Source organism: Propithecus coquereli, unplaced genomic scaffold (genome assembly GCF_000956105.1).
Source record: "Propithecus coquereli isolate 6110/MARCELLA unplaced genomic scaffold, Pcoq_1.0 Scaffold400, whole genome shotgun sequence".
Lineage (NCBI taxonomy): Eukaryota > Metazoa > Chordata > Mammalia > Primates > Indriidae > Propithecus > Propithecus coquereli.
Window position 1 is genome coordinate 1,245,990 of NW_012149731.1, and position 24,112 is coordinate 1,270,101.

The 24,112-nt window shown below is 42.3% G+C and overlaps 1 protein-coding gene across 4 annotated transcripts in view; it reads left to right on the top strand.

Annotated features, from left to right (window-relative positions):
- PDZRN3 (PDZ domain containing ring finger 3) overlaps positions 1-24,112 on the top strand; it is a 266,468-nt gene that overhangs the window by 232,340 nt on the left and 10,016 nt on the right. For all 4 annotated transcript variants that reach the window (XM_012652864.1, XM_012652867.1, XM_012652865.1 and 1 more), the window contains 2 exons: positions 13,697-13,944; positions 16,631-16,718. In XM_012652864.1, the coding sequence (XP_012508318.1) occupies positions 13,697-13,944; positions 16,631-16,718 (336 nt within the window). The remainder of the gene's footprint in view (positions 1-13,696; positions 13,945-16,630; positions 16,719-24,112) is intronic.

The following is a 24,112-nucleotide window of genomic DNA, read 5'->3' on the forward strand; positions in this document are numbered from 1 at the left end:
TGTAGATCACACTGATAAATCTTTGAGAAAGAAGTACAAATTTATTTTTTGATTCATAAAGGTTTTTAACCATCCCAGTTTCTGTGTCTTCCACCATAGATGTCTCCAATGTCAGTCATTCCCACTCATTTTCATGGGTTCTTCTTGCAAAGCTAGTATTTCCAGAATTCTGCATCAATTTCTCCCAGTGACCATTACATAACTGCACACTGTAGCAGAGAGAACTTAGAATATGTTCATTCTAGTAATAAAAGTTGTCTCTGGTTGCATGGAAGGGTCTCCATAAACTATGAACATTTTGGCAATTCAGTAAAGATGCATCTGGATTCATTATTGCATATAAGTACTCCTAAATAGACTATTTATACATACTAAAAATTAAATTTGAGCTGGTAAGATGGAGAGTTTTTTTCCCTTTGATAGAAATTTTATTCAAATTTAGAACTATATCTTAACAGAAAAGAGGCAAATACTTTCTTTTCTAACCTAAATTTCCCCAATAAGTCAAGCAATTATTTTCCCCAATAATTTCCAATTAGAAATATAGAATTTTATCAAACTTTAGGACAAAGTTTTTGTGCCTTAATGTTGTATGTCAACTAGCTAAGCAAAGAAATGATATTCACCAACCCCGTATGCACACACAGCATCATCTCCAAAATGGTTCTATTGCCATAACTCAGTAGAATGAGATACGGATGCCTGCTCCCCACTCTGAGAAAGCCTGGGCAACAAGGGCTGTCCTGCTAACTGCAGGCTTCAGTTTTGCAGTTTTCATCATGGGGAGAAGAGGGAAAAGATGATTATGAAAATTTTCATGATGAAAATGAAGAAAATTACCCATCATAATGCCATTTTGAACTGTTGATGTCCAATAAATGTCAAAACTAAAAACCTAGGGAGTTTGAAAATGGATATGGTTTGGATTTTATAATCAATTTTAAAACAATAACATGGGATAGTTAATGTGAAGAACAAAAAGTTTTAGGAGTGGGTGGGTGGAGCTTCCCCACCTGAGGCTGGGAGGTATGTGTCCCATTTGGCACAGAGCTGCGCAGATACAAGATTCAGTGGCTTTTCTAACCAAACAGCAGAATAAACCATTCTTCCTTCTGTATCTAACCTCATTCTGGGTGGAGATGCATGATTCCAGGGTCTTAGGAAGGAAAGTCTCCAGCAACGGACAGTACTTTAGGTTGGGGCAAGAACAAGCCGGTGGTGACCTTAATGTCCAGGAGTATTTGTGAGGGAAGCCCCCAGGGAGGAATAGTGATGTAGGTAGGATCCAGAGACCATTAGAGAGAGCCTGTAACCACGGAGTAATCTAACAGGAGAACAGTGAAAATTCCCAACAAGCCTAGGACCTACCTAGCTCCTTATTTATTTCAAGATTTTGAATTTGGCATTTGCAATTGTTTTGTCTTGATATTCACATCTCAACAAGTATTTTAGCTTAACAAAGAATGCTGTATTTAGAAGTAAGAGGCCAAGTTCAAGCTCCTCAAGCTACTGTTTAATAGCTGATAACCCTTAGGCAAGTCACTTACCTTCTGCAGTCTCAGCTTCCTATGAAGTTGGGAGGGCCCCACTTCCTAAATATCTCTTTGCTCTTCCTAGGCTCTGTCATTCCAGCCTCTTCCAATCTGTTCTTCACACAGCAGCAACTACCATGATCATGTATCCTAACATCCAAACCTGAACACTTATCCTCTCAGTCCTCTTGACTCTCCTCCCTCCTCTTAAATTGGTTTTTGGTGGTAAGAATATCTAAAATCTACTCTCTTGGTAAATTTCCAGTATACAATATTATTAACTATAATTTTTAAAAATAAGAAAAAAGGTAACTATGAGATGAGGGTATGTTATTAATAATTCGCTTAACTGTATCAATCACTTTATTACACATGTGTACAGATGCTCCTCCCCTTGCCATGGGGCTACCTCCCAATAAACCTAGGGTGTTGGGAGTATCCAAATGAGTTCCCAAAATGCATTTCAAAACTGCATTTAATACACCTGACCTATCGAACACTGGCCTAGCCTACATTAAACATGCTCAGAACACTTACATTAGCCTACAGTTACACAAAATCATCCAGCACAAAGCCTATTTAATAATGAAGTGTTGAATACTTCATGTAATTTGTTGTATACTGTACTGAACGTGAGAAACAGAATAGTTGCATGGGTACTCAAAGTACAATTTCCACTGAATGTCTATAGCTTTCGCACCATCATAAAGTTGAGAAATCATAAGTCAAACCATCAGCGGGACTGTCTATATATCAAAATATGTTACACACCTTAAATATATACAATAAAAAATAAATTAAAAAAAAATCAGAGTCCTGCCAGGGCACAAGTGGTTCACGCCTGTAATCCTAGCACTTTAGGAGGCCGAGGCAGGAGGATCACTTTAATGCCAGAAGTTAGAGACCAGCCTGAGCAACGTAGCAAGACCCCATCTCTACAAAAAATAGAAAACTTAGCCGGGCATGGTGGCATGTGCCTGTAGTCTCAGCTACCTGGGAGGCTGAGGCAGGAGGATAACTTGAGCCCAGGAGTTGGAGGTTGCAGTGAGCTACGATGATGCCACTGTACTCTAGCCTGCTAGCCTGGATAACAGAGCAAGACCCTGTCTCCAAAATAAAAAATCAAAGTCCTGTATGTGGCCTCTGAGAGGTTCTCTTTCCTTCTCTTAACAGTAGGATTATTAGTATCTTCTCCTTTACCAGACTGCCAACTCCCCAGGGGCAGTTCCCGTTTCTGGTTTTGCTCACTACCCTATTGTACTGGCAACCCCAGGCGGGGTGCTGAACACGTAGTCATTCTCAATAGTTACTAGACCAATAAGCCCATGAATGAGCAGTTGAATGCAAAGCGTTTCAGTACAGTACATGGTACATATAGAAAATACCCAGGAAAGTTAGACATGCATTATTCATTCAAAGAAGCAAAAGATGTGATTCCTGCCATCAAGCAGCTTTAGTCTCTGAGGAGTATTTCAAATTGCAGCCACGCTTTTAAGTGTGTCCCTGGTGTGGAGTTTTTTTTAAATGCTGTTTAAAAAATGGGAGGTATTTGAGAAGATCTGTCATAATTTATTTCAAATGTTATGGGCAACCCAACTAATGATTACTATTATAGGAAAACAAAAGAAAAAATAGCCTATTTTTCAACATTCAGTGGTGGTTCTATTTTCATGCTGCCACCAGGTTCTTTTCAACTGAGTTTGTTTTTTGTTTTTTTTTTTTTTTTAACTGCAAAGACCATGGTTTAATATTTACAGTATTTTCTTCAAGAATCCTATCACAGTCAACATAATGGAAGTTTACCACATGGTCTGTAAATGATAAGATGAACTAGTTGGCTATTCAGGAGCTAAAATTAGTTTTGATCTAAGCGATAAGTATCATAATTTTGTTTCTTTGGATAGAAAACAAAAAAGGACAAAAAATATTCAAACCACTTTTGTTTAGGTTACACTAAAATTTTCAAGCACAAATCCACAAGAGCCAGGAAATTCTATTTACAGTGAATCAACTTGATTTTTATTTTCCTGGCATTCATTGGTTTGTTATCTGACCTTTGTGTTGTTTAAAGATAGCTAAGAAATTTCATAATCTTGTGTTAAGAGGAAAAAATAAAGTATAAGACATTAAGTCCAATAAGCATGTTTCAAAATTTGCTTTCTTGGCCCTGCTTCTCTTTAATATTCAACGGCTTCAAAAAAAATATATATATATATGTGATGTTGCTTGTTTTCTTACTGCTCAGAGCTTTCTGCGACTCTGAGAAGTGACTGACATTACTTTTGTCCTAGCTGCACTATTTTCAATGGTGTTCCACTCCGCAAGGACTTCACAAAGTGCCTATAGGACATTTGTAGGGCAAACACATTGAAATTTGATGAGATGACTTAGTAAGAAATGAATTGACTGAAGAAAATAGATTTCCGGTAGGTTAGTGAGTATCCGAAGAAGCTAGTGTTTTCTCCTCCCTGCTTAGTAAACACGATACCATTCCCAAGCTGAGTTCCTGGGAAAGGTCAGTAGACTTGGCCACCTTGGTTCACGTGCCAGAACCCAGACACCCCCACCGTGGCATGTACAGCGAATGTCCCTCTTTGGCAAGGATCTTTGTCCTTCTCACTGGAGAATCACGTTCCTCCTGTGGGGCCCACCTGTCCCTCTTGGTGGTGACTGCCCCTTTCCACTGTATCCTCACATCTTGGGATCAGTACAATCACCTGTGATCACCTAAACTTCCCTTTGCTTCGTGGCTCAGGTCAGGTAACAGCACTGCCAGCTGTGCTGCTCAGTGGTTAGAACACACATTTGGAAGTCAGGCAGACCCGGTTCAAATCCCCATCTCTGCTTTCATAAGCTGCACAACTTTTAGGAAGCTGCCTGGCTCCTCAGGTGGTAGAGGTAACACCACCTACCTCACCAGTGACCTCCCTGCTGTGCAGATGGACGAAATCGTGCGTGGAAAGCACTTACGCAGTGCCTGCCACAGAACAAACACCCAGCACTGGAGCCCAGAATGTCACGTCCTTGAGATGGCTCCCAGGGTCCAGGAAAGGCTCCCTCCCATGGACATGAGTGTAAGAGAAAATGCTTTTCACGGGTTTTCTTATGTGATTTAGTTGAAGTATGATTTTTACTGAAATTTGGCAGCTGGAATTTTTAGGAGCCCAAATCTAGGCTCATATTTCCTGTAAAAGGTGGTGTTTACTGCATGTGCTGACCACGAGCCACACTAAGCCTTTTACAACGAACCTTCACAACTTCATTTACAGAAGAGGCACAGGAAGAGATTAAGAAACGTGTGCAAGCTTGTACAGTTACGACGACGGCTGGCATTGGGCACCGTGCCCAGAGCTTTAATTACATCATCTAGTTGTTACCTATGAATTAAGGTACTTAAATGTCCCCATTTTCAATTGAGGCACACAGAGGTGGAGTTATTCACCCACAGTCATACATCTGGTACATGGCAGAGCATGGACCCAAGCCCCTTTGTGTCTCACTCAGTGTCGCTGAACCCTGGTCAGCACTTTATCAATACATGGCACATTGATTCCTCAAATCAACGTGGATAATAAATAGCTAACATTCACTGAGCCCTCGCGGTACACTGGGCATGAACCTTAGCTACTTTCTATGCCAAGCCTAATTAACAACCTAGTGAGTTAGGTCCTACTATTAACCCATTTTACAGATAAGAAAACTAAGGCACCAAGCTGCTCCAGATAGCACATAAGTGATACAACCTACACTTAAGCCCAAGTGATCAGCCCCCAAGAGCTGAAGCTTTCAACCTTAAGGATGGCCCCTCATCAGATGTAGAACTCCTGCCTGCGCTCATGCACCTACCTGCAGTATCCGTTAGGATCCTCTCCTAATCTTGAAACTTAAATGAGGATGGTGACGCAAAATATTAAACACTCTTTTTAACATGCTTTTAAAATTCTATGTGAGAACAATTCTGTTGATGGAGGAATCTTTCTACCTGTCGTTTTCTCTGATGATCAGAGGTTTGAGCGTAGAAATATTATTTTAGCCAACCTTCTAGTCTTCAAGGAAAACAGCTAACAAATTCAAGTTTATTCAAGATATTCACAGGACCAATATGAAGTTTACACCAGGGAGATGGAAATGACGTAATAAAATGGTTTTCACAAGGATTTGGGTGTGATGTTTGCAAAAACCTAACCACACCTTCCTCCTTCGGTTTGTGGCTGTATTTGCATTTACAGTAGGAGATAATGCCAGTGGATTGTTAAGAGCAATAACGTTGACATGTAAAAAGAAGCATGTCATCTTCTGTATTCTAAACCTGGCATGCATCTCCCAATTCAAGGTGAAAGCCACGGCACCTGGAACGGAGTGTCTGCTGCTGCACAAATGCTCTCTTTGCCTCTCGCGTTCATCCGTAAAACAGTGATAGTAGTTGTACCTGCCTCGTGTGAGGATGACATGAGTGAGTGCAGGTAAAATGCACAGAATAGCGTCTAATGTAGAGGAAGTGCTGTGCTACTGTTGGCTTTATGGCGGCAGAAGTGTCAAAAGCTCTAGCATGTCACTTGCAGGATTCTGGACACTCATGGATGACAAGGTGAGCAGTGAAGCACAGGGCAGCTGATACCGACTGTCATGGCCTGTTCAACTTGGATGATATACTCAGGGAAACACCTTTTTCAAACCCTTTTGGTGTAGAGATGAGGTAGCTGAGCCACCCAGCAGCCCCTTCCGTGTGTCCAGGGCTCCAGTGCAGGTGTCTAGAGGCCAGATCATCACATGTGCTGCCGCTACACGACTCCCCACCTGGTGACAGTCAGAAGCGGGATCACTGCCGGCCCTTCCAGCACTCAGCGTGAGTTAGAGGAAGGCACCCCTTCTTCTAGGTGGACACAGCCTCGAGCCTACTGCCCTACTCTCTTCCTCGTCTTGGCACTTTGCCCACAGCTCAGCCTACACAGCCATAAGCAGGGGTCCTGCAGAGTAGTTCTCAAAAGGGAGTGACAGAGACAGTTGTCCAAGAAAAAGAAAGAAGCCACTTTGCATTTTCTGATTTTCTATGAGGTCTATAAATTTGGTATTTCTTGTGTCTTTTCTCTATATCGGGGAGGAAGGGTGTTCGTCAGTCAGTTATCTTTTTTTCACTTTAAGTGGCCCCACCTTGTCACCTGCAGTACAGAAACCAGAAATGGGGAGAGCTTGCCCAGAGCCACCTTGTTCTTTTGCATATGCTTCGAGACCTTTCTGGACCTCATTTTTTCCATTTCCCACAAAGCAGAGGGATACTGTCCTTGATACTATTTTGATCGTCTCAAGAAATGGTCCAATATAAGTTTAAGGTAAAAAATGCTTCTCATTAAATGTGTATGTACTTTTTACCCTTGAAATTCCAAAGAAGGGCTTAGGAGATGTAGACAGTAGGGGCATTTGGCTATAGAAATACCTTGTTTCCAAGTACTTGCTACTGGGCTTTCCTATGATATCTTGAGCTACTACTTTAAATTACCACCTTTAAGATGATGCAAAAATGTGCATGATAATTTTAAGATTCATACTGGGTTAAGTATACTGTACTTGACTGGAGATCTGGATGCCATTGCTTGAAATGATATTTCATAGTGATGACATCAAGGTTTCCAAAAGGAGATGAGATGTTGATTAAAGTGGGACTGATATCTGAAAAGAAAATATTTTTAAAAATTTTAGGACTAGTAGTTTTTAAAAAGCAAGTACATGTTCATTTTTAGCTTAGCCTCTATTTCTTTAAGACACATCATCTATTTCACTCTTCAGGCCCTGGTAGCTGGATAGATTCTAGATTTGGGAAAACAGTTAAAGGATTTTAAAATGTGAGACACTTAACTTAGACACAAGGAAGACTTCTCTAACACAATTACCCAGGCTATCAATTCATCTGTGCGGGACACTCGGAATGGAATAAGGAAGGGATCTTATGCTTGTAGAAACACTAAACCTAGGGAAATTAGCATCAGGATGCATTTAGAAAACACCGTGACAAACCCCACCGAGGTCCCAGTTAGAACCCCAGAGTCCCCATGCAGATTTAAGTTTTTACTACGTAGGAACTGAGATCTACATAAGTGTAGTCTACACACACACACACACACACACACACACACACACACATGTATAAAGGCATCTCTGAAGTACTTTCCACGGAAACACATTAATTTGAACACCATTTGTTCACTAAGGCTCATATTCCTTCTTAACTGCCATAATGCCTACATTTTAGATAAGTCGCCTTCCCTTCATCAAGCCCTAGAGCAGACTATAAATTTGAAATAAATTAAGACAGACAGGAGTTTCCTAAATGAAAAGAAGATTTTTTTATCCAGCCTATATCAGGGCTTGAAACCTTTTACTTTTCAGTGCATAGTTTATTATCATCCATTGCTTCCAGTGGAATCTAAGTTTTAATTAGTTTGAAAACATAGGTGTGATATTTTACAGAATGAAATCACTGCCCCTGTATTTAATTAAATGAACCCTATAAAAGTTGGATTTTAGCCAGGGGCATAATTTATAGTAGGCTGAATTTAAAATTGCATTAGTACTTCGTATAGGGGTCATTTGCCCATGTAATAGAAATAGAGGTAATTGTGATAGCTGATCCTCAGAAACCAATGTCTCCCCATAATAGATACTTAGTCTCTAACACAGAGTATGGTGTGCTCTTTCTGAGCATTACATTTTAAATATCCTGAACTGGTTACAGTTAAGCTGTAGAAAACTTTGCAAGCTGTCTGGGCCTCTGTGTTTTGAAAAGTGATACTATATGACAATAGTTTAACCAATGGTATTTCTAGGTAGACAGTGAAAACCAAGCCCCTTTCTGTGTTATGGGCCCAATTAGTGTTCCAGCGTGTGTAGTCTCTGGGAGCAGGCTGGCCACCTGAGCCAAATGACTAGATGTCTTGGTAAAACGCCACCCATAATGCATACATCTGACCATTTCTTAAGTGACTCTCGTGTGCTGAGGCCTCATTTCCCCCCCCAAGAAGTTCTTAAAGTGACATCCCATAGGCCAAGAGAGAAACTTTCTCACTAAATAACTTCAGTAAACACTTGCTGAATGAGCGAATGACTGAAAGACACATGGGTTGCCAGTGATATTTACCCCCTAAATGGAAAACCCACCACGTTTGTGTTAGTTTTGAGGACCAACAGTGGACAAGGCAGCCAGAAGCACCTCCTACAAAGAGCAGCATCAGTGTCATCTGAGCTTAAATGGAACCAGGAAGGATTGGTTCCACACCCTCAGCGTAATTGTCTTGTCTCAGGAGACCTTATACTAAAGGACCTCTTTAAGGTCCCTTAGTGTCATGTCATATTTGCAGCCGTGATGTTTGCTTTGAGACTAACTGATTGGATTTTCATCGTAATTGCACCTAAATCCCAGGGGTCCAACCAGAGCTTTAGGTGAATAATCTAAGCATTTAATTTATAATAAAGTTTGCAATCAGCATTTCTTGTTCCAAAACATTCCATTTACTTGGTCTTAAGGCTGCATAAACTGTTTTAAAGGCAATCTGCTCAATTGGGCGAGTTAATGATATTGAATTTGACCGGGCCAAACGTCACTGCATGAGCATCCCGCCTATAATCACAGCCATCATCGCCGCCGTTTTATGTAATGTAAATGCAATGCTAATCCCGAGAATAAAAGTTGTCATTCTCGGTTGGCTGACAGCGTGCACCGGAGTCATCACCTCGCTAAGTCTCTCAGTGATGTGATTCCAAAATGACAGTGGTGTAATAAGTGTTATGTGCACAAGGTAATTCAAAACAAATTTGGCTGCAAAAATGGATCGTCTAGAATAGTAAACTCCCGCCTCGTCTCATCGTCTTGTAAGAGAGTGTAATGATCCCTAAAGTACCTTGTCAAGGAGCTTGTGTGGCAGGGGTCAAGTTCTATAATATTTATCTGCTGTGCCCCCCCCCAACCCTAGAGAATCCCAATTCAAGGACTGCAAATATTCATGTGTATATTGGTAGCCCAGGACACACAAGATGGGCAGGGAGCTTCCTGGGAAGTAAAGGAGCCTTTCGATATACAAATATCTCGTAAGACCAACTAACTAGTTTGGGTTTTGCTTCTTTGATGTATAGATTGTTTCCTCCTAGGAAAATGTGACTCTTGTGTAGGATCCCTATTAGCACTGGTATCTTGGTAAATTTTTATTATTGGCATGTTGGGCATTATAAGTAGATTATCTCAACTAAATTTCATAATAACCTTAAGAAGCATGACACTATATTTATTTTGCAGATGAGGAAACTGAGTCTCAGAACAGTTAAATTGCCTAATGCCCACAGCCAGGATTCCAACCCTGGCCTTGATCTCAAAGTAGCCATCCCAACACACTCCACCCCTGAGCTGTGAGGAGGAGGGGGTCACTTGGTTTGTGGAGGGGCTTATTGGAATTGTGTGTGATTGAAAACTGCATGGTACTGAGCGACTAATATTTTCTTTGGCACAATTGTCAGAAATGCCTTTCTGTGGAACCCAGCCATAAGCAGCGGGGACATTCTTATGTGGGATACAAGAGCATTTCTCAGGCACCCGAAAGTTCCAGCCAGGCCTCCCTTTGGGGTTGCCACTGCTCTTTCCTCTGTAGCCTGGGCAGTACAGGTGCTACAGGTGTGGTTGCATCAATGCCTTTTAATAATACCCAAAGCGGAAGAGATTCAGAAAGCTTTCTGTAATTGAGTGCATCGTGACAAGGGGAGTTCTTTGCCCTCAGGAACCCTCTTAGCTTAGACCGATCCAGGCAGGTCCTTCATGCATCAATTTCTAGATACCATTTAAATTAACATCAACTCAGTGGTTCTAGCACTGATTTATAAAGTCTATCCGAGTAAAGCAATAGTTGCCATCACTTTTCTATAAAAATGAGCTGATTGAGATGTACCCCTAATCAGAGAAGTGTTTTCCACTAATTCTGTTACATAAATAGAAGAATGTCTATAGGAATAAGTGAGAATACATTCATGCCTAATTTTACATTATATCTATGCGATATTTACATTGGTTCAGATGTTTTAGGCTGTAGGTATTTAAGATCCAAGTCAAATGGCCTAAAATATAAGGAACGTATTATTAAATATGACCAGAAGTTTGGGGATAAGAGGTTCGAAGCTTTAGTTAGTTCACTTCTTCAATAATAATATCAGAGACCCCAATTCTCCCATTTTTCGAGTCCGCCATCCTCAGCGCATTAACTTGGCCTGCAGGGCCAGTTCCCAACATGGTCCCAAGATGCTGGCACAAGTCCAAGAAATGCGTGCAGATGACTTGCCCAAAGGTGGAAAAGAGCCACCCCCCTACCTCATGTCATATTTTAAGAATGAACAAAACCTCAAATCACCCTAACAGATTCCCCCTTCTATCCTATAACCAGAATTACACCGCATGCCATGCCCATGCCTAAATCCATCACTGGGCAAAGGAACAAGACCATCATGATGGGATAAAGTCAATCAAAATCAACACCTGAGGTCTTCCCCAGAGGGAAGGATCTCCAATCTGGTGCAAGGAAACAGAGTTCTCTCAGCAGAGAGAAAGCATTGTGATGAGGAGGGGTGCATGCTGCCCAGGCAGCCGATGTGGCCTGCCATGGTATTTTAAGACCTAATTGTGTGTGTAAAAAGTGAAGGCCCCTAGATTCCCTTTTGGACACAACTAGAAGACTCCCAGGGTCTAACTAATTCCCCGCTCTCTATTCATGTAGCTTAGTGTTCCTCTTGAAGCGAACAGCAAGTTGAAGAGCAAGAAGATACCATAGTAAGAAAATCCCATTTTGATTCCCTTTGGCCAAAAGGCCTGGTATTTATGGAGAGAAAAAGCACAAATTTGCCATATCTTGCAGGGCCCACTCAAAATTGCTAATATCTGAGTTCATTGTGGGTAAAACCAACTCTGGTGCGAGCCATCCCCAGTGCGTACCAAGTGCAGAAAACTGGGGTGGCTAGGTGGCCTTGGCCCGTGACACCTCCTGAGGGTGCTATACTGTTGCATTGTAAATTATACTGTGTTTTTGACTCTTGGTGCCACACATTAATGGAAAATACGGCTCAAATAGTTCTGCCCCAGCATGCATTTCACAGCACTCCAAGTTGTTGTTCATCCCCACACTCCCACCTCACTCCCTCCTCACTCCCTCCTCACTCCCTCCTCACTCCCTCCCCACTCCCTCCCATCCCAAGCCCTCAGGTTTCTAGGCTCTAAGCAGGGAAGAACTCACCAAGGTCAACTGGTTTGGAAAGACAGAAAGAATTCCTTTGTGCCCTTTTATTCTTTTCTCAAAAGCAGCAGCATGAAGACCATTGTAGTGTTAGACCCCGCCATTCCCAGTCCTCCAGGACGGGGGATTTAAAAGTTTGGTGGTTCGGACAGTCCCTTATTTACTGGTACACTTGAGTCATTTTGTGACCCAGAATTCTTGTTCTGCCCAACTCCCTCATGATATCAGTAAATTACTTAAGTGGATTCAATCCAAATTATTAATAACCTCCACTGGCGGGATTTCATTTGAGCTTTATTACAAGGAAAGAATCTGACATCTATTCCTCACCCCAACAGTTGTTTACAGTGGGCTTCGACCTAAGAGTTGTTGTCCCTATAGGGCCAGAGTGAAAGGGTTTAGAAAAAAGAAAAATAGCTGCACAATCAATACTTGTGTTCTGCTTGGACAGAGAGAAACTGAAGTGCTCTATCTCAGAGGACGGACCTAATTGTCAGTGTGCTTTGAAGTCCAGGATACTAAGGGGGGTGGGAGAATGTGTATGCCAGACAGGAAGAGGCTATGGTTCAGCATTCATTTTAACATTTATAAATAAATGCTAAAAACCCGCATATTGCAAGAATGGAATATTAATTAAGATTAATTAATTAACTAAGAGATTTAAACTCAAACTCCTATATGATGTGATTTGAATGGGTCAGTGTTCTCCGGAAAAAAATGGAAGAAGCTGAAGAACATCTGCAGCCATGCGTTCAATGGAATATGATTCTTTATACCATAATTTTATACTTGATTTTAAAAAGCCAACCAGTTGGGGAAACACTATTAATATTAAAATATTTCAGAGCCTGATAAGTTTCATGCAGTCCAAACTATCTGCACATAATTACCTGAACAAAATTCTTTCATTTTATGGGGAAGGGAGAAGATAGTTAGACATCCATGTTGTTTGGAATGACTTCAATTTTTAGAAATAAGATTCTGTTTTCTATTTCATCTTACGTAAGCTACTCGAAAGATAGTTGTGTTTAGTTAGTTTTGATTACCCCATTGGAGAGAATGCTGAATACAGCAGCCAGTGTTCTGACCCACCACAGAGTAGTAGGGTCATCTTATGAGGTTTCTTTGAGGCTGTAGAGGAGGAAGATAATCATACTTTTGTTCCTGTCAACTTCACAGGACTATGACAGGAGAACTGGTGAGAGGTATCTTAAGTCATGCAGTAAACAGTAGACACTCAATAAGCACAGGATTTGAGGATGCAGCAATAGCAGAGCACTGTACCCAGTGGGAAACAAAACCGCCATGAAGCTGTTTTTACCCCAGACATTGGCCGTTTGCATTCCTTCCTCATAATATCTGCTGTATCTCTACAGCCTACACTACCATTTACTTAATATTTTCAATTGACTTTTTTTTAAAAAAAAAAAAAGAAAAGAAAAGCAAATGGATTAATTTTAAAAGGAAACTTCCTATCACTTCCATAAAAGAAAAGCTAGTATCATCTGCCACAAACTGGAAAAAAATACGCACCATTAAAACATAACAATGTAATTAATTTCTAGTTAGCTGTTATTGCCTGATAAAGGCTGTGAGCCCAAGGCTGGTCTTTTCTTTCACAGGCAAGATTAGCAAGTGATGAAATTGTGTTAAAGACATTTCAGTAGGAAGCCAGGACTTCCCCGCTGTGAGATTTATTATTTAACGCCAGATCTGTAATACCTCCACACTCGCCCTCTTCCCACCAGCCGTTCTGTAGGAAACCTAGAGAATCGAAGTTCTCTGACATCGCCACACTTTCTTTTGCCTGCTGACACATGAAAGCATTCAGTCCAGGTATCAGTCTTTCCGGTTTCTGCTTAATTATTAATCTAATCCTGTCCCACCCTCGATATTTTTCGACAGGTCAACGGCAAAGACTTATCCAGAGCAACTCATGACCAGGCTGTGGAAGCTTTCAAGACAGCCAAGGAGCCCATCGTGGTGCAGGTGTTGAGGAGAACACCAAGGACAAAAATGTTCACGCCTCCTTCGGAGTCACAGCTGGTGGACACGGGAACCCAAACCGACATCACCTTTGAACACATCATGGCTCTCACCAAGATGTCCTCTCCCAGCCCGCCCGTGCTGAACCCCTATCTCTTGCCAGAAGAGTAAGTCACGTGATCTCGAACCACTAATGCATTTAAGCAGGGCAGAGCAGCATGGTGAAGTTGGGTTTTTTTCCCTTCCGTGGGGTGAAAAAAAATTAATGCGCCTCATAATTTTCCTCCAAGTTGCCCATGTTTAACTTTATTGTTTATAGAGGCCATAAATCGAATCCTGCTCAAAACCGCTCCGACATATTAATGACTTTATTATAACCCTGGAGCGGAGTTATTCAAATTATATTCTAAGAACAAAATTACTTACAAATGTTGTAAAAGTTGTTCCAGAATAAAATTTAATCACCCCAAATGGCAATTTGAGGATTCTGCAGTCATGACTAGAGGGAATGCTGATTGTTCTTTTAAATAGACAACAAAGTAAGTTGTGTGGGTAAAGAGACCCCTGAAGGTTGTGCATTCGGCTTTCTTGGGTCTCATTTCAAGCCTGGATCTGCGTAATAAGCCCACACATGCCTCATATAAGTGCCACGTATGCCAATTAAATAACAGCTGTGCTTCAACATACCACATCGATTTCTTTACACGCGGCTCTTCTGTCACCTTTCTGCCGAAGACAGTCATTCAGAGCCTTCAAATCAGAAAAACCCAATGCTCAAACTAATTTCTAGCTGTGGAACTCAGGTAATTTAGTTTCTTGGGCTGTATTTTCCCTATATTAAAATGGGGTTAGTAAAAGTATCAATCTCATACGATTGTTGAAGGATTAAAGGAAATAAGAGCAAGAAACGTTCTGAAATAGACCACTGGCTTAAAAGATGTCCGGTTTAGTGTAGCTTTTTGTATGTGACTTTGCACATCTGAGGGCAAAGTCTCTGTAGCTGATGTTAGGGTCACCCCTGTGTCTTCCATCTTAGGTCAAATAATTGACTTGATACGTTATTTCTAAGGGCATCTGACCTCTTACAGGAAAACCACTGTATCTGAGTGATACCTGTTGGATTTCTGTTGGTAACTCAATAGCGGGAGTGAGCCTGTGTTTCCTGTGGTTGTGTCATATTCTGGATAAAGGCTTGCCTTTCATCCCATGGTTTTTGTGGTTAGCTGGCATCAAAACCCAGGGCTAATTCCCCAGACTCGACAAAGTAAATTCGGCCACAGCCGACAGCTTGTAAAGACAGAGGACAGGGCATCCATCTGACATTCACTCACAGTGTGCAAGTGTGCAAGGAACTATGTCCTTTATTTCTCACCACTGTTCCTTTACACAGATGAGGAACTGCAGACTCACCCGTTCTGCCCAGTTTAAGTTGGCAGCACCTGGATAGAAATGCAGGTCCGTTGGACCTCAGCTCTCGGCTCTTACCCCTGATACTCTGCAGTGTCCCACCCCAGTTGATCCTCGGAAACAACCAGCTGATTCACTGAGTATGATTATTCAAACCATTTATCTGACATTACGGAACAAAACTGCCTCTTGTTATCGATGAGGCCTTTAAGGCTACTCCTGACTCAAATGTTGAACTGTCAGTGACAGGCCTTTTAGAAGCCAAACCCCTAATTTCCTCTTAAGTCTAGTTAATGTGACATGACTTATCCCTCGGGGGCGATTTGAGAAATGTCAGAAGAGTGCAGAGGTCAGGCCTCTCCCGGTCCTGGCTGCGAGGTCAGACAGCAGCAAGAGCGTGCTTCGGGACTGAACGAGGAGTGTTAAGATGATGCTCGAAAGCCCAGACCTTCCAACGGTATCCTCAGCACTAAAAGCCCCTTAAGTGCAGGCAGTATATTTGCCTGATGGGTCCTGAAAATTGAAAGCCAGCCCTTGTTTGAATGACCACTCGTGGCTGATCCGTCGTTTCAAAAATAAGTGCCTGGGAGGGAAGACCAGAGCCCATTGATTGCCACGCTGACCTTTGAGAACGTGAAGGTTTGAGTCCCCAGCCAACAACCCGAGACTGAAACTTTCCATCTGCATCCGGCACCGTGGACTCTAAGCTCCTTTCAAAGCCGCTGACCGAGCATGTTAGAATTCCCACTGCCTTTGCCCCTAGAGGCTCCATTTAAATTAGTAACATTTCCAAGGAGGCGGTGAGTTCTGTGAATTGCGTTTACCTATGTTGTCCTAAGGAAACACAAGCCTCTGCTCTCCTAGCAGAGTGAGTGTGTACATGGAAACATACCTACACATATGCCTCCATGTATGTATGTACATTACGACCATGTATGTGCATACTGGGTTATCATGGCAAACATACTAAAAAGACGCTGTCCTAAATGACAGTGTAACAGTTTCGGTCATAGTCTTTTGAACTGATCTCAGAGGCCAGCACGTATCTTTGAGTGTCGCCTAAAGTCAAGCCTAGTTCTCTCCAGAGATAAAAATCTAACAACGAACCAATAAGCCGTAAACGCAGGCCTGTCTCCTGCCTGGAGACCTAGTTAGGAATTAGTCACATTGAATCATGTGACTGGCAGCCACATGATGGGCTCTGGAAACATCGAAGCCCGCGTGGCTCTCAACTTGCCTCCTCTTAACTCCTTCCGGAGGAAACGGGCTATACAGCAAACGGTGGAAATAGCCCGTGCTGAGAGCCCCATCCAGAGGCAGGTGAGCTATGAAAGGGCCCACACGCTGGGCGATGCTGGGCGATGCTGCTGGGCCTGACGACGGGGATGAGAAAAATGGATAATGATTTTAGCAATAGGGCCTTAAAGATCTTGCATCTCTTTTCAGGCATCCCTCAGCTCACGAATACTACGATCCAAATGACTACATTGGGGACATCCATCAGGAGATGGACAGGGAGGAGCTGGAGCTGGAGGTAGGAATCATTATTAAGAACACGGAATGCCTAGTGAGTTCTCTGTAAGCGTAAGTTTAGTTTACGGAAAATATCAAAAACAGAGCCACTTTTAATCATGCCGGTGCAAAGGCACAACTGAGCTTTTTCTTCCCCCCCCCCCCAAAACAGAGCTTAACAATCAGGTCCCAAAAACAGAAATTTAGGAATTTTTTTTTTATTTGAATCACTTAAGAGATAAGACAGTAAATCCTGTTGTCAGCTTCTGAATGCACGTAATCCACACATTCCTGTAACCAACCTGAGCCTCCTGACCTCCCCACCGTTTATGTCACACTTTTTACTCAAAGGCAGATGCTCAAGAGGAGCTGGATAGATTACCAGAGTGAATGCCAGCCCACCCTCAACAAAAAAGGTTTGCCCACTGATTCACTTGCTTCAAGTTTTCCGACACTGATCTCAAAGAATTAAACAAGTTCATAACTCTCCTTAAGTGTTATTTGAGGCCAAATGTGTCTCAAGATTCTAAGATGCCATATAATTTCAAATTGGCCTCTCTTAAGTTTTAAAATATTTAGAGGACACCAGATCATCAACAGAGTTTTTTTCCTCCTTTTCCTTTTAATAAGAATGACAGAATATAGAGAAAACACCAGCTTCCATAAGGTATTTATATTTTTGGGAAAACAGTTTCATATTTCAATGTGTTTTAAAAAAACACAAGAGTATTTTTGAAAATTGATTTTATGGAATAAGGCAATAGGGCACCTTTTAAAAAGACACCTGATGTCAATGAATAAGCCCTTTGGCACCATCGGAAGGTCGGCCAGGATTTTATTTCACAGCCAACCGTTGTGTAGTCTGGGCTGCCCCAAGGATACCTTTGAAGCTGATGAGTTATTCAATGGCAGTAGATTCTGTGTAGTGACAGAAGCAGCTGAAGAGTAGAAAATAGCTATGTTCCTCAACTTTAAGTTTAAATTTTAAAGTTACCAAAAGTTCTCATTTCAAAACAGAAGATGAACACCGATAAAAGTGTGCAAATGACAGCTTCACTGACTGCCCACCTACGTCCGGATGAGGTCAAGTCAAAGATTTGTCCCTAGAGGCATGATTGACTCAATGACAATTTTTTGAAAATTTAGATTTTTCCCAAAATGCATCTAAACAGGAATAGCAATTATTCTAACTATAAAAACCACTGACTGTTTCTGCGTGCTGTTAACCACTGACCAAAGCACTTGCCAGCCAATAATTGCTCCAGAAAATGTAGCTTTGTCCTTTCCAAAAAAATTAGGATTCTGCTTTGTATGTACAGTGTCCTGTCTCCATGTTCAGGGCAGGCTTATGAAGCAGCTGTGACTCCTTCGAGACACTTGTTCTTCAAGTTAATACACGTTCTTTTCTGTGGGGGTTCACAATCAAATGCATTTGGGAAATGCCAGGTTGAACAAAGCTAAACAGATTTCTTAGAGGACTTCTCAGACTCTTGACTATTTAATTGGCATGGTGTAAATCCCGTGGTGGGAGGGAGTGGGTACAGTCGGCAGAATTTCCCACACTTCTTTGGCCAAGTACTTGTTTCCATTTCCTAGTTCTCTGGAACACTGTTGGAAAAACACCACTCTGCAAAAAGAAGGGCTGTGTAATAATCTTCATGGCAGTGGTCCCCAACCTTTTTGGCACCAGGGACTGGTTTCATGGAAGACAATTTTTCCATGGATGGGGCGGAGGGAGGGAGGTGGAGCTCACGGTGTGATACCAGCGGTGGGGAGCTGTAAATGCTGAGGAAGCTTCCCTCCCTTGCCCTCAGCTCACCTCCTGCTGTGCACACTCCCCTCCCTGCTCCTAAGTTTGGTGGAAGACAATTTTTCCACAGGTGGGGGGTGGCCGAGCTCTGTGTCCTGGGGGTCGGGGACTGCAGCTTTATGGGGCAACGCCACTTTTTGATCCTACAATTGTGACAAAGTAGAGTTCCTTTAAAAAGCTGTTAAATATCTCAAGCTAGTTTGATGTAGTAGTATAGACTTTCCAGTCTTCACTATTTAGGTTAAACTTGATTTCACAGCAATGGGTTTTCTAGTTTCTGATACCTTTGAGAATCTGATGGAAGCTACAGTCTCTCCCTGGTAAAAATGCCCGTCTATAATAGCTTCAATATGGTTTCAGGAGACTCACTGAGCTCCCACAGTACCTGCCCAGTTTAGACCATTCTACTTCGAATTTTCTGTTATATCTGAATATCACCAGAACTGTTATTTGCTTTCTATTTCCCTTTAACTCAACTTATTTAAACTGAGGTAATTTTATTTTAAAGGAAACACTATACCAGTGCCTGAAGCAGAAAGTCAGCATCAGTTGCCGTAAATAGAAAGTCCCGTACAATTAAATACAGTGGACACAAGACGGTGTTATTAAATCCTAGTGCCTACCGAGGGCTGGGAGCCCGAGGCCTCTACTTCCTCTAAGGAGATTAGCTTGTATTAAAAAACTGTTAAGACTAGCCAAACTGAGTCTTTCTCCCTAAAGGAAGTAACTTTCTCAGCATAAACGAGCTGAGTGCATCCAACTCTGGGTAGGAGCAAGCCACTCAGAAACCCCTTCCTTGGAAGCTTGTTATGCGAAATGTGGGGGCAAGGACCAGAGCCCGGCCTCACCGGGAGAGGTGGGAACTGCAGGACTCCAGTCCGTGACCTACAGAAAGAGAGTCTGCACTTTGGCAAGGTCCCCAGGTGCCTCAGTCCATGTTAAAGTCAGAGGATCCCTGCCCTAGGCAAGAGGCCACAGACCCAACTGAAGGAGCCCAAGCTGCCATTTTCTCGTGTTCTCATGGGTCACACCAGTGAGGCTTTGCTTGTGCATTTCCTTCACGAGAGTGTACAGCTCTGCCCCCAAGTCATTAATACTGTCCCCACTGCCCACGCAGAATGAGGTTGTCCATGGGCTAGGAATGACTGGGCCCTGTGTAGACATGTGACACTGTGCTCCTAAGACTGCTTCTTTCTATGAATGGAAGCAGAGACAAAGAATGCAGCTGTTTAGAAAACCAGTTAGATATTTTAAGTGAGACCTTTGATGCCATGAGATGGCATCCACACTTCTTTTCAATGCTACTCATCTCACTGAGGCTCTGTTCTGTGACGTATACTGTCTGGTGCTAGAAATGCAAAATCAGGAAGTCACCACCCCGCCTGCCTCTGCGGGGCTCATAGCCATTAGGCCCATGAGTCATTAGTGTTTCATTTCTGGGACATTCTCCATCCCTAGCTCCTTTGAATGGTTATCAGAGTCCACACCAGACAGGGAGTCTGCTTTAACATTTGGTCTTTTGTCCACAGCAGCTTAGATGTCGCCAGGTTATTCTGTTAACAAGCACTATCTCATAAAGTGACCCAGTGGTCACTTTAGGATGAACAACCATCCTAAATTCTGAGGTGGTGATGGCTGAGGAGGCCTAGGCTAGGGATGCCTCAGCTGGAGTCTTGCTGAGTCACCAGGAGGGACTCTCCGTTAGAGAACAGTAGCTGGACCTCCACCGTTGCTCTGTTTCAGAGGTATGCCTTTGGAGGATCATCTGGTCAGTTCGAGAGGCTTAATAAACAAACCCCACGGCTGAGAAGTGAGTTTCCTAAAGTGGACCCAGTTTTCAGGGACAATGGCACATAGCTGTCATCCCTGCTTCTTCATCCAATTTCTTAGAACAGTCAACAGTCTGTTTTCTAGGCTCCAAGGATCAGGCTATTTTGAGTAAGGGAGCCAATCTCAATACACCACTCATCATCTCAATCGAATTAGACCAAATCAGCACCTTTCGAAGAACAACTTGCTCCATAGATATTATATATGAGGAAAATGTACATGAGTGTGTTGGGATATTATTAAAACAAATGCACAGAGAAAAACAGATGTTCTCTCTTTTAAAGCACACAAAATGATCATATTTAGGTAAGTGTCAAATCCCTGTTATTGTAAAACTGCTTAGAGTTAAAGGAATTATACTCAAATATACCCCAGGGTTGAACAGCCAAATAATTACCCATAAATTTTCAGGTACTGAACACCTGCTCTAGATCTTCCTGGAGGCAATTAAGAAAGAAAATAGACGTCCAAGGAAGGCTCTTTCCTTTGTCTATTGTCTTAATTTCCCAGGTGATTCATCAGTAGCATCCTAGCCAGGCTGTGAAGCTGCTGTCACCTGTATTGTGTGCTGATGATGTAACCGGAAAGGAAAGGAAAGCTACAGTTTCAGCAGAGACTAAGTCATCTCCAAACCCAGTTTCATCAAGTAACCTACATAGATCAGTAGGGAATTGGGATTGACTTGGAGATAATACAGGATGCTCCAGCCAGTCTAGAAACTGTCCTTTAGCCTTTCAGACACAGGGTACAGGGAACTTGAGGCCGCCTCCGCCTGACTTTTCCGGTGCCATCGTGATCTTTTCCACTCTTTGTACTACCACTTGCAAACCAGCATCTTCGCCCTTGCACATATGTCAGCCTGCACGGGACTACCCGAGAGCTTCACTTACCTCAGCTGTCTGCCCAAATGTCACCTCTTTCCCTGATCACTCTCTAAAGCACCCCTACACCAAGAATGTCATTATCTACTTACTGTCTGTCTTCCCTGCTATAATACAAGCTCTGTGCCAAGACAGCGTCTGTCATATATATAGTAGGCACCCAGTAAATATTTGTTGAATGAAGGAATAAGCCTTGTTACCCCATCTCAAACTTCAGGTCCTTGCGGGAAAACAGTCTTTAGAGATCTCTCTACATCCCACATAGTGCCATGACTAGATTGGAAGGATAATTTAAAGAAACGTTCACAGCAACCTGGACCCATCAGGTGAAGAGTTCCGCCTCCGTGACCAGTCTACCTGGAGTTGGATAGACCACTGAAACAAGATGGGCTCCCCTTTGATTAAAGTGGCTGCTGCTGAAACCGAGAGCTTGAGTCACCGAGGCGGAATGGCCCCCTTCATACTTTTAATTGGAATATCGTTTCAGTTTCATCTGAAATATCAGGCTTTGCTGTTCATTTTTATCAAACAGTCCATCTAGACCAGAAAGCAACAGGACACCTGTGGTGGGGTAGCTATAATCCAGATAACGCTGATATATTATTCATACCACTTTGATTAACAGTCGCCTTTGAAAGCTTATCTCCATCATCACAGACAGATACACATTGATAACCTCCGTGCTTTCAGCAATATGCTCAGTTGTGTAAGGTTAGCTCACATCAGAAAGAAATGATGAGAATTTACAAAGCAGCCAATAAATTTAAAGAATTTTAATTTCCACTGAGCCCCGAAGTGTTATGTCAAAACTGTAGAATGGCTGAGAAGCTGGTTGCAGAGACTTGCCCAAGGCAGCCTCGCTCGTTAATGACAGAGCCATGCTGATTTTCCCTTTGGATCTTTATTCTGCCCTGGACTCTCAGGTTCGTTCGTTCTCATTGAGCACCTACTGTACACAGCATACAAGGCTAGACATTGCTTTTATTATATTAATACAATTCATTATCCAACTGTTGCCTTACTGTAATCTTTGTGAGCAAACAAGGTAGGCTGCAAATCTGTACAGATCCAAAGACAACAGCAGCTCTTACATTGTTGTTTTTCAAGAGTTTCTGAAAACCTATCACAGGCTCACTCCATTAGCAATCAGAGTCTTCTCTATGATGTTGGACCATCCCTTGGGAATTGAATGACTGAGGCCAAGTCGTATCCCGTGCCTTCTAAGAAGGTCTAGATAAGGCAAGGAAATATCATAGCTGCACCATCCTATCTCACATAAATGTCAAGTAAATACCTCGAGTAAGTTCCAGAATACCCTTTGCTTTATTATTGAAAATGTGCTTCACTAGTATTCATCCAGTGCCACTCATCCTTTCTTCCAAGATAGAAAACTGCTCCCAGAGTACTGCCCTTAAAGTAGAATTACGCTGCCATTCTAATCTCTGTTTTACAGATCGGGTGCTAAAGTTTTACCGCACAACCAACTGGAATTGGGTGGGGGCCGAAGAGGGTAACTTTGACATACTCAGGGCAAATGTTTCTGATTACAGTGGGCTCTTCCTCCGTATGCCCCGCCCTCCCACATGGTGTGGGCCTTTCATCCACGTCAAGGATAGAATGTGGCCTTTGCAACATTTAAGTCAAATCTAGCCAAAATGAGACTGTGAGTGTCCCCAGTACAGTCTATCCTGGGAAGATCTGTGATGGAGTCACAGGCTGCATGCAGTGTTGGTCTCTATACTATTGTGAGGGAGCGCACTCAAAAACTGTCACTAACTGGGAACAGACCTAGTGATGGGACCCTTTTTGTGCATGCAGAAATGTCGACCAGTGAACGTTTATGGAGACTCTATTACTAATGTGCTAACCACATGTGGGGTGATGGCAGCATATAAAAAATGTTCCAGTAAGGAAGCATAAGTGGTTCTTGATTCAATTATCTGTGATTCAGATGAAAATATTTTAAAGCAACAAACATTTTGGATACCTTTTGTTCAAGCCTGAAAGAAACTTTCTCCCTGGTTATAAAAGAAGTGCGGATTTGTTAAAAGAATTGACAAATTCAGAAGGAAAAAATACAGAAAAAAAAATCATGCCACCAGTTGTAACGTGAATATCAACTTTTATAGCTTAGTAGTTCCCCAGATCTCTGGCAATCAAAATATTGACAAAGAAGAGAGGAGAAGTGCTTTTCAAGTTAGGTTTTATCAAAATCATATACTGAAGTCTTTTGATATTAGACCACCTACATATTGGGTACAAAGCCAAATCTAGTCCTTTTCTATATAGCAGAGCATCAGCTATCACGCTCCCTACAGGTGAAAACCCCTAGTATGTTATGCCACTCTTTTACAGACATGATTTCCAGATGTTTCACTTTGCCAGGCTCTCAGAGCACTGCACTCGCCTCTCCACGCGTATCACAGTCGTGCTTGTCAGACTATCTGTGGTACCAGGTTGGCTGATTTGTTTACTTTTCAATGTGTCTCGGACCAGTATGTGGTTCTACCATGTATGACTATGTAACTCACCCCATTTATGACTCATTCAACCATGCCTGAACCGGTCTACATCTTGACCGGTGAGATAAGTCTGCTAATCCTGCCCTTGGCTATTGGAACAGTGTCCACCTACTGTAGAAGTTTCTCAACACTTCTTCCCTTTCTGTACTCACCTCACCATGACCATGAAAGTGCACTTTGAGTAGTACTGGAATAAAGCCCAGTGGAACTATGATATCTTTTGTACTTTCTTAGGAGATAATCACCTTGGCAGCCAGTCATTCGGAGAAAGCTACCAACTTGTATTATCGTTTTTAATTCTGTTAAAAGTAACAATCACAATGTTTACTGTCTTTCCCCTTTTTCTCCCTATAATCTTCCCACCAATCTCTCG